This window comes from Crinia signifera, chromosome 4, assembly GCF_055691185.1.
Source record: "Crinia signifera chromosome 4, ASM5569118v1, whole genome shotgun sequence".
In the NCBI taxonomy this organism is placed as follows: Eukaryota; Metazoa; Chordata; class Amphibia; order Anura; family Myobatrachidae; genus Crinia; species Crinia signifera.
The window spans coordinates 259,111,756-259,122,818 of record NC_139220.1 but is presented as its reverse complement, the minus strand read 5'-3'; the positions used below and the strand labels follow the sequence as shown (position 1 = coordinate 259,122,818).

The 11,063-nt window shown below is 43.6% G+C and overlaps 1 protein-coding gene across 10 annotated transcripts in view; it reads left to right on the top strand.

Moving 5' to 3' along the window:
- The first annotated feature begins 513 nt into the window (after positions 1–513).
- The window catches only part of MEGF11 (multiple EGF like domains 11), a 418,300-nt gene continuing 407,750 nt past the window's right edge, over positions 514–11,063 (top strand). For 3 of the 10 annotated variants that reach the window (XM_083184350.1, XM_083184346.1, XM_083184353.1), the window contains exon 1: positions 2,170–2,277. In XM_083184350.1, the coding sequence (XP_083040476.1) occupies positions 2,184–2,277 (94 nt within the window). In that variant the 5' untranslated portion in view covers positions 2,170–2,183. Of the gene's footprint in view, positions 935–1,180; positions 1,517–1,578; positions 1,677–2,167; positions 2,278–2,441; positions 2,536–11,063 lie in introns of those variants that run through there. The other 7 variants (XM_083184352.1, XM_083184343.1, XM_083184347.1 and 4 more) reach the window with 6 other exon arrangements.

Below are 11,063 nucleotides of genomic sequence, written 5' to 3'. Positions count from 1 at the left end.
TGGGATAAAGCAAATTAACTCTGCGGGTGTGCGGCAGAACTCCATTGGAAGAGTAGAGGTTATATTTGGATTTCACTATGAACAATGCAGGTGCCCCTTCACAGCATGGAGCTCGGAGTCTGGCGCCTCCATTGCCTCTGGGTGTTACACCCCTGCCCCTATCCACTTGTGTCCTAGTGCAAATTGTGCCCTCTTGTGTTCTAGTGTCACCTGTTCCCTACTGTCAGCCGTGCCCTCTTGTCTCCTAGCATCGCCCATGCTTTCTTGCATCGTTTGTATCACTTTAGGCCGGTGTCACAAGGGCCCAGTTTTGTACTTGGGTAATTTGTGCACAATTTTCCTCTTCTGTTGCCCATGACATCTTGAACACTAGTGTTACCCAACCCATGCCCTCTTGTGTCTTAGTGTATATTTTGTCCTGTCTTTATTTTGTTTTACTGCATCAAGAGCCCCCTTGTGTCTTACTTTAGCGTATGCCCTAGTGCAGCCCTCTTGCGTCCTAGTGCAGTCCATGCTCTCTGGATGTGGCAGGGAATGTGTTACTCTGCCTGTGCCCGGTCTGGGAGCAGCGCGCCCGGGCGGCGCAGCAGCAGCAGCAACAGCGGCGTCCTGTACTTAATAGCTTATTCAGCAGCCTGACCTGTGATCAATGATCCGGGCTGCGCATTGGAAGCGGCAGAGGAGACGGAGACCTGGAACCTTCCGAGTAGCCACTAGCCAGGGGACCTTGATATTGAGTCATCACCGAGGGGAGGGGACCAGTAGCGGCGGCGGCGGCAGCAGTGCCGGCCCGGGGACACGTGGGGAGAGCAGCCCGGGCCCGGGGAGGGGGGTGTCGGTGCTGCTCATCTTCCACACAATGACTGGCAGGGGAGCAGGAGACAGGAGACCACTCTGATCATCACCCTATTGGTGGGATATCCTGTGCCAGCAGGTAAGAGTTATGCTCACGCCGTGAGGGTCCCACCTCTGCTTGTATGTGTGTGGCAGGGAACATGTAAGGTGACTGTTCTCCATATGGTGTACACAGAGGATGGGAATTCCTTATACAGGGGGTCACACACATTCTGTAGGGTGCACACCCTGGTACTCCCCTATATAGATACACACCCTGGGGTGCACACATATAAGGACGTCCCTGCATACTGGGTGCACACTCAGGAACGACCCTACATAGGATCAGGTGCACACCCAGGACTTCCTATATAGGGTGCACACATAGGGACTCCCTACAGGGGGTGCACATGACTTCCCTGCATAGGGTGCAAACATCATCCCCTAGTGTGCACACATTGGGACTCCTCACAGGCGGTGCACATATAGGGACTCCTCTGGATGCATCTTGGTATATAGCACTTTCCCTGGGAGGAATTTGGAAGCATCGCTCCTTTGGCAGCCAATAGGTTAAACCTGCGAGCGCCCCCCATGCAGAGAGACCAGCTCCGTCTGTCAGACCTCAGTGGGTCCGGCACTTGTCCGGGACTCTCCATCTGAGACACAAGAGCCGGTACCAGCGGTGAGTACAGGCAGTCTCATCCACTTACTGACTTCTATCCCAGCGTGTTTCTTGTCCTGTAACCCTGTTCCTGCTGGAGCAGCCTGCAATGCAGAGACTGGGAGAAGGAACATGCCTGTTATATGTGACCAGACTGGCAGGTGCAGTGTTAATAAGCCAGGTGTGTTTTTGGGGGTCCTAAGGAAGAGGTGTGCTCCGGTGTCACTTACATCTCGGGGAGTGACTGTAATATGTTTGTAAATATGTGTGTATAAGATGTACTGGAGTTCTCAGGTCATTTTATATGTTCATTAACAGTGATGTGTGTGTGTGTGTGTGTGTGTGTGATTAGTCCTATCAGCCCTTAGGGCCTGTTAAGCTTTTGCCTTTTTGCTGTGACAAAGTCATTTGTGAGCTAGACCTGAGTGTTGTCAGACAGGGTAGCAGTAAGGTGCACTAGTTGTGTTTACAGCATTATAACCTGTATGGAGGAGTAGTACATAAGTTGTGGTAGTTATATAAGGTGTGTGGGGCACTGCAGGGAAATGCTGTCTGTCTGCAGTACTATCAGTCCATGCTGATTTGAGGTCAGTCTTGGAACCCCCAACCCTCATGGGTAATCACAGCTGGCAACCCCACGTTACAAGTAGTTCCATATCTTAAAGCTGGGCATTGACAACACCTGCACATGCATTGGGCTCATGGTAAAGACCACTGCACGTATTCAGAGGACAGCAGGTGTTTAATGCAGCATTTAGGGGCCAGATGTGGCTGGCTGCAGGGTCTGTAGAGTTTTTCTTGTTATTGTTTTGCATAACGTTGTCTGTATCATTTGGTATATTTTCTTTTTGAAAGATTATGGCTACAGAGCATGAAAGGGCGAAGAGTGGTATATTTAGCATTGCAATATCATTTACAATGCTAATTGTAACCTGGGTGTGTGTTCTAGAGATGCTGTATAATCAGCCTCTTAAATAGTAGTGCAGAGATCCCATTAAGTGTCTATACACAGTGACTGCACATCTCTGCATTACAATACCGTACGTATATGTTGTCCATTTACACTATGTTTATCTGTATGCTTAGCTCAGGGACAGCTGAGCCATGTGTAAAATATCACGAGCTGTTGACACTCATTTTATTTGCTGGGTGACATTTGTGGTTAATGTTTTTTTTTTTTAAATCAGAGTTTTTATTTCCAGTGTACAAATAGCAGGACTGCATCACAGAGCACAGGGTGTTTGCCTGAAGTTGGATGTTTGCATTTTCTACCCTTCTTCCTTGTTTTCCGAATTAAAGGGATTTTGTTGTATTGAAGTTCAATTGTGAAGACAGAGATATCTGTCTTGGGGAAGATTCTGGTATGTCCATGGTACTGGAATTAACTGATAAACATTTACCGTACTGGGTTCTGGGCTGGCCTCAGCGGATCTCTCCTAAACCGGTATATTTGCTGCAGATTTCTACTAGCTAGTTTCACAAATATATGTCAAACTTATGTGACCGTGTGATTCTTTTGGTTGGGGAAGATGAGGGCTTTACACGTTTTAGGATTAAAATGATTTCAGGGAAAAGTCTTGTTCCAGAAGCTATTTTGATTTACTTAGACAAAAAGTTAAAAAAAATGTACAGTATATAACAGAACGCTGTAATTATATAACTAGTTTTTTTTTTCAAGTACTTGTTCTATTTTTAACCCATTCTGCATATAACAGGTGTAGCTGTTCTCCGCATGCATTATTTGAATGAGTCACTTTATACAGTGAAGCATTGGTATTTAATTGGCATCTGTTTGATAAAGAATGCATTTCCACTGGCTATGCTGAATGTGTGCTATGCTGCTGTTCAGAATGTGAAAAGTATTATTTCTTGTGAAATGGGATTTTTTTTTGTTAAGTACATACTTCTACCCCATTTACTGAAGATCAAGGTTGTGATTTGAACATAAAAGTCTGCTCTGTGTAATCTTTCGTATTGCATGTTGTGTACAATAAATTGTTTGGGGTCATTTTACAATCGGTTGAACTGTCAGTATATAAAGTTTTCAGTGGGGCTTTTGTCATATGTCCCAAATTGACACTAGCTAAAAATTACCCCCTTGTGCTAACATTAAATAACCTGTTGCACTGTATTAAGTGAGCAGTTAATTATCTAGCGGGTTAAACAAAGATTAAACTCGTTGGCAAATATATTACAAAGGTGGGCAAAATTTTTTTTTTTTTAACTCAACAGCCGGGCATGAGGCATCAAGAGACAGGACCCCAATTATGCCCTATGATAAATTTTGTAGGTACTACTACTATCTGGCTCCTGGATTTATCTAATATGGTATATACTATTTATGTGTGTGTATCTATCTACATATATTCAATGCGAGCACATACACACACACACATATGTTGATGCTACACATCCTAGTATTTATGATCTCAAGATATATATTAGGTAGGAACTCTGTCACGCCAGACATTGCCCGGCATATTAAAATTTCCATATTTATGGGTGATGTATAGAAATGTGTAAGTTGCATATGATAGAACAGTTTGCCGCATGTGACTTGTAGGGCTCCTTAATGTAGTTAAATAATTAAATAAAAAAATTGCATGTATGTTTCAGTTATACCATGTCGACTATTGTGTACCAAAATGGTAATACTGAGTTTAGAATATTAAAACCGCAGCTTTGTTTCAGGAGCTACCAGTACATTTGAGAATACGGATAAAAAGGCATCCGGAAAAGTGCTTGGAAAACGCTTTCTAAATGTATCATTAAAACACGACGATTCTGTTATTCACTTTCATGCGTTATTAACTGTTTTTAAGTGCCATTAGAGTTCTTCGGAACTTTAACCACATATAATAAAACATGGGCAGTGTTTAAGAATTGAGACCTTTTCATTCATAAACATTATTCAAGATCATTTTAAAGTTACCACTGGTTGTGGTTAGACCTCTGCTCACTAAACAGCGTTCTATGTGATATTTTTACTTTGCATTGTAAACTGGCACTGCATTGGAATTGTAGGTTATTTTATACTGACACAGCTTTATCTGTGAATTTGGCAGGATGTAATGCTGCGCCCTATGGAAATAATTTTTTTTTAAAGATATATTTGTCCCTGGTGCATTCCGATAAAAAATATATATATTGCTATAGGTTTTACAAACCAGTGTTGTTCAGTAGCAATGGCTATTCTTTGTGATATTTCTATTATATTGTCAACGGGAAACCTAAAATGCGACTCTAAGTGGATTTGTTCATACCAGGGCTTAAGCTCATATGACCCAAATACCTGTTGCCACTGGGAGCTGTGCTTCCAATCAGATTTACAGTTGGGCGATTCAATTGTTATCACCCCACAGTATGAATCCAGCTTCCAATGAGAACAATTAACCTTCTTGTAGCCAGACCTGCTGAGCTCCTTCTCATATCTGAGATGACATTTATTCTAGGGTGACCCATAATGCATTTCTGTGCAAGGTGTTACGCTTCCCTCTGGCAGCAAGTGGGATACCCATCCATCACAATGGTTCCTTTTTATCCCAAGGGGACAACCTCTCCCAGCTGGGTCGGTAGTTATAGAGCGAGGCAAAGTGGTGTCACTTAGCATTGCTGATCCCATTTGTTCAGTGCTAAGAAGAATGTCCTGTCACATGCAGCTCTTCCCTTTGGCCTCGGAGAGCGATAAGACAGGAGGAGGGAGAGGACTCTGGCTATTTTGACTATTTAAAACTCATTTATTGATGTACTGAGCACACTGAAATCCCGGAGCTGTTTCCTTCACAGGGAGGACAAGACCTCAAATATGGCAAGAAATGAAGCTGGCAGAGTGCGTGTGTGTGTGTATGTATGTGTGTGTATGTGTGTGTTTGTGTGTGCGCTTGTGTTTGCTTGTGCAACTTGCATGTGTGATGTTGGTGCTTGCCTTGCCCACGCTCAGGAGCCTATAACTTACGACATGATTCGTTCTTACTCTGCCATTAATATTTGACAGTTTGGCAGCAGAATGCAGCCTGGGCGAGTACACTGTCTGCTGGCTACTGGACAGAGACTGCCAGGTGTGGAGTGCAGGGGAACGTGATCTCATTAGGTATTCCACCGTGACTCAGGCCTGAGACTGTTCTGTGACTGTCAACCAGGAAAAGCAATATACAGTACGTTTGTTTGCACAACAGTGATGAAGTCATCTGCTAGGGTAAATACAGTGCCATTCATACACTGCGATTGGCAAATAGGCGCCAGGCTAGATCTGCTTTGCTTGGTTTCCTGCTACAAGGTCTCCTTTAAAGTAACCCTAGAATGCAGACATAACTGAGTAAGTTGTGGAAGTGCAACTGCAAGCAAGTACAAGTTAGAATACTACAGAATAGTCATTTAGTGCCGGTCCTTGACAAGCTCGTCACTTTTGAAGGGAAATGAACTAATATAGAATTCATTATTCATTTGTACTTTCACTTTCATTTTGCTGCTATATTTTTGTGTACTGATTATGGATGAGATATATCAGCACCAAAGTGGAGAAGTTGCCCATAGTGAGCAATAAGGTTGCGGCAATCATTTATCTAGCACCGCCTATATAATTACACTTAGATGCTGATTAGTTGCCATTGGCATCTTTGATACATTACCGAATATTATATTATTCCTATGACAGAGAGATTCCTCTAAAACACAGGTTCTCAAACTCGGTCCTCAGGACCCCACAAAGTGCATGTTTTGCAGGTGTACTCACAGCATTACAAGTGAATAATTAGCTCCACTTGTGGCTCTTTTTAAAATGTATCAGTACAGAATGCACCTGCTGGTTGACCTGGCAAACATGAACTGTGTGGGGTCCTGGGGACCAAGTTTAAGAACCCCTGCTCTAAAATTTGCAATTCAACAACAGTTAGGATATTCCAAAAGGGCTACCTGTACTTGCCAATAGTTTTTTCCCTTGGTTTCTGTCTTCAGAAAACCATTAATGATTAATAATTGTTAGGATTTTCCATAGTGCTATATGACTCCAATGGCACCAACCATTACATTGCACCTGATGTATTGAGCAGAGAGATTTAAGCATATTCCTTTGAGCTCTATTTTTACTGTGACAGCCTCCCTTTCTTTGTCCCTGAGACTACGAGGGTGATTCAGACCTGTTCCCTAGGCCGCGTATATTTGCAGCCTACTAAGCAGGTAAACACCGGCCATGGAACGCCCCCCCCCACCACCACCAAACTTTTCCACTCGCATTGGCATGCAAGTAAATGTACTTGTGTATTATGTATTATCACGGCGCCCAGTTTTGTTACGTACGCTAACGTAGTGAAATCACATCGCATCACATTACGTTATTGTAGCATGTGATGCGATTTTACCCTTCCAGCTCCCTGTCATTCCCGCCCCCTGTCAGATCCTGTCAGAAATCACTCTGAGGTGATATTCTGTCGTGAGAAGAAGTGTACCTCAGAGCTGCTGGTGTTTTCCTGTGATTTACAGTGATTTCCTATGATTTTCTTCAAGTTATTGAGATGGCTGCATCAATTAGCTTATTTACGCTGCCTCAGACAGAGGAGGATGCTATCAAATTTATTCAGGACCATAACCTGCGGCCAGTGACGGCTACTTGCACCAATGGGCACCCCATGCGCTTGACGGTTAAGGAGTGTATGTGGCGGTGCCATATAAAAGCATGCCGGCAAAAGGTGAGCTTAAGAGCTGCACACTTTTTCCCTGGGTGAAGGTTATCATTTCTGACTCTGATCAGATTTATTTACTCGTGGACAGAAGAGCTGACATCAATAGAAGATTGTCAGCGGGAGCGCCAAATGTCCAATAAAACAGTGGTCCTGTACAATGGCTGGATGCGGGAGGCCTGTACCATGGACCTGATGGCACAGCCGCAGCGCCGTATTGGTGGACTGGGCCAGATAGCGGAGGTTGACAAAAGCCTTTTTGTCAAAAGAAAAAGCAATGTCGGCCCGTGTTTTACCACAGGATTGGGTTTTTGGAGGCATCTCACGTGAAACTGGACAGTGCTTCATTACTGTTGTGCCCAAACGTGACGCTGCCACTCTTATGTCTGCCATACATGAGAACATTGAGCCTGGCACAACCATTTACAGTGATTGCTGGCGGGCATACAGCACAGAAGAATTGGAGCAGGCAGGATATCATCATGCCAGGGTTAATCACAAATACAACTTTGTAGACCCCGATACTGGTGTGCAACCATTGGAAGCTTATGGGGCTCCTGCAAATGGTGGAAAAAGCGACAACTTGGAATAGCACGTCGCCATTTAGAGTCGTATTTGCAGGAATTTATATGGCGTAAAATAAGCCATTTGAGCGCATACTTCATTCGCTGACGCTGCTCCCAAAGGCAGATTGACTCTTCTTTTATCTTCTTCTTTTATCTTTTTTAAATCATTATTTTCATTATTAACAGTTTCAATTCGTTAATGTTGTTGACTCCTATCATTGTCATGTTTTTGCTGATTATTGTCATTATTGCTTTTAATATGCATCATTCATTATTTACTAAATTATACCAGTCGTCGTCATTACTGTGTCAGATGTATGATATTGCAGGTGTGAATGTTTCCAGAAAACACCCCCATTATCCACGCCACCCCGAAACGTGGCAAGCGGCGGTGGCGGAACGCGTCCTCTGACCTTTTCATACCCCCACTATCCACGTCGGCGCAGAGTTTATTCTATATAGTGCCCAAAGCGTGGCGAGCGGACGCAGATTACTTTACATGTATTCTGCGTCCGCTCGCCACGCTTCAGGGTCGGTGGCTCGCTGTGCTCGCCACACTATATAAAATCAACTCCATTCCGACGTGGATAGTGGCGTTATGAAAAGGTCGGAGGACGCGTTGCTCGCCACACTATATAAAATCAACTCCATTCCGACGTGGATAGTGGGGTTATGAAAAGGTCGGAGGTCGCGTTCCGCCGCCCCTCGCCACGCTTCGGGGTGGCGTGGATACGGGGGGGGGGGGGGTGACATAAAACAATGCCATAGGTGATCTCATAGTAAGCACCCATCACATCTCATCACATGGGTGCTTGTACAATACAATATCGCATCGCATTGCATTTGGTGCCATGCGATCCAAGCAATATTTCATTGTATAAGCACTCCTGTGCACTTAATATGGACATCGCATCGCACAGCACTATACACGCTACGCGATGCGATTTTCCTAAGCAGAATAGCCCACTAAGCTATTTGCTTACTGGGCGCCGTGATAACACACAAGTACCAAACTGACTTTTATACTGGCTGGAGATGGCCAAATTTGGAGCTGGCGCTGACGTCCCGCCCCAATCAGGCATCGATGCTCCTGCTTTCGGGCACCCAGAAAATGCTGACCGTTCACCTGCCCGCCCCCTCTCCTCCCATACTGGAGCAAGCTACCCCGCAAAGACTTTAACTCAGGGGGTTTCTCGATGTGCAAATTCGCACATGCTCATGCGCCAACCTGCATCATCGGCCAGGGAAACGAATTCAGCCTGCTACGAGCCGGTCTGAATTACCCCTATATCTGTGATTCTGAAACATTTCCATGTTGTGAAATATTGTTGCATAACTATTTGATTCTGTGCTGCACCTATGCTAATATATATATATATAGAGAGAGAGAAATACCCAGTGCAAATCAGTCCACCAATGTCCTTTAATCCAGGTCCATAAATATATATATAATAATATATACACTTAACATCGGCACTCACCTTTCCTAGTTTTGGGGTGCCCTTATATATATATATATAGGATGTGGAGAGTCCTGGCACTCGCAGACCAATTTAAGACTCAGGTGCCTTTCCGTTCCGCAAGGGGAGAGATATATGCAAACGATATGGAGGCACTCAGGAGATTCCCATAGTACTGCACGGCGGCAGTCAAACGTGGTAACAAAAGGTAGACAAGACGGTCTTAGTGCCTGGGCACTAAGACCGTCTTGTCTACCTTTTGTTACCACGTTTGACTGCCGCCGTGCAGTACTATGGGAATCTCCTGAGTGCCTCCATATCGTTTGCATATATATATATATATATATATATATATATATATATATATATATATATATACAATGATATAAATATAAACATTAAATAAAACAATAGGTGTGCATTTTTTTAAATGGCAAGAAAGTTATGAAAAATAATGAAATCCATCCAAGTTCCTATTCTTTGCGTATGCCTATCTATTGCACTGCACTATTGCAGACAAGAAACCTGCCGCTTGTAATCGTCTCAGTTTACTGAGCAGAGAGAGAGAGAGAGAGAGAGAGAGAGAGAGCTGGGGACCTGCGGCCCCGAGAAATAACAAGTAATTATGTCTCTTTTTTGGTCTGTGTCTCTCTTAAACAGTGTGAAGCTTTAACTTTAAGGAGAGGTCACCTTTGAAAAGGCGAACTCTCCCCTCCCCATCTTGTCAATTCTTCACACAGCGGCTGAATTTACCCTCCCCATTAGCGGGAATGAATAATTATTTTCTCGATTCAGCTGGTGACGTGCGGTTCACAGGAGGTTAATTGGTAATAATGGGTTCTGTTCCAAATGAAGAACAGCTTCACAACTCAGCCAAGGACTCTGTCCGAATGCGGGTGATGATACCAGTCAGTGGTCATTTGCACAACAGGCTGGGATGTACATGTAGGGTTTACATGAGTCCAGATGCCGAAAGCGGTGGATTAAGTAATCCGTCTGGACCGAAAATCTGCTGCTAGATAATTAGCCTTTTAAACACAAATTCTACTATGTGAATTGATAGCATTCTCGTCGCAATGTTATTTGTTGAGAATAACAGTAGTTCAGCAAAAATACAATAATTCGTCCTTCCCGTGAATGTGTACAGAATATTACTTATCACTTAGAGATGTGAGGCAAGAGATACATGGGAGACTTTGTCGCAGCTGAGAAAATTACAGCACACAGCAGACATCATTGTAAAAAACAGCTGTAAATATATTTAATTTGTATCGAACAGCGCAAAACCATTTTCTCCACAATTTTGTATATATAGTCAAATCTACCCATTTACAATATTGATGAATGGGCCAACTGTTTGAGATTAATTTGTTGCCAGTCAAGTTGATACAGTAGAATATCATTCAAAAACCTCACCATTCCAGCTTTAGCAATTTAAACCATGCCTGATGACAGACTATGGGAGCCGCCATTTTGTTGTGCCTGCCAATATTCTTTAACAGGCAGACGGTCAGTTTTCCAAGACCATTGTGCCTCAGTGATGTACTTAGTGAATTTATAGGTTAAAGGAAAAGTGGTGTTGCAACTTTGGGGAAAGTACTTTGGTAAGCATTATTAGTATTTTGGACATTTATCAAGTTGTGACAGGGGTTTTCCTATAACTCAGTGTGTTCCCTTTGCAAATTCGATCTGTAGAGGCAATTTATGACTGTCACTGGGAAAAAAAGTGTCTCTTTCCTGGAAACAATTGGTTGTTCCCAGGAGAGAATAACCTGCTACAGTATTTTAGTCTTAGCCAGTCAGTCACCAGGCTTTTTAGTGGTCACATGATGACAAGGGGGATTTATGTTATTACATTTCAAATGGT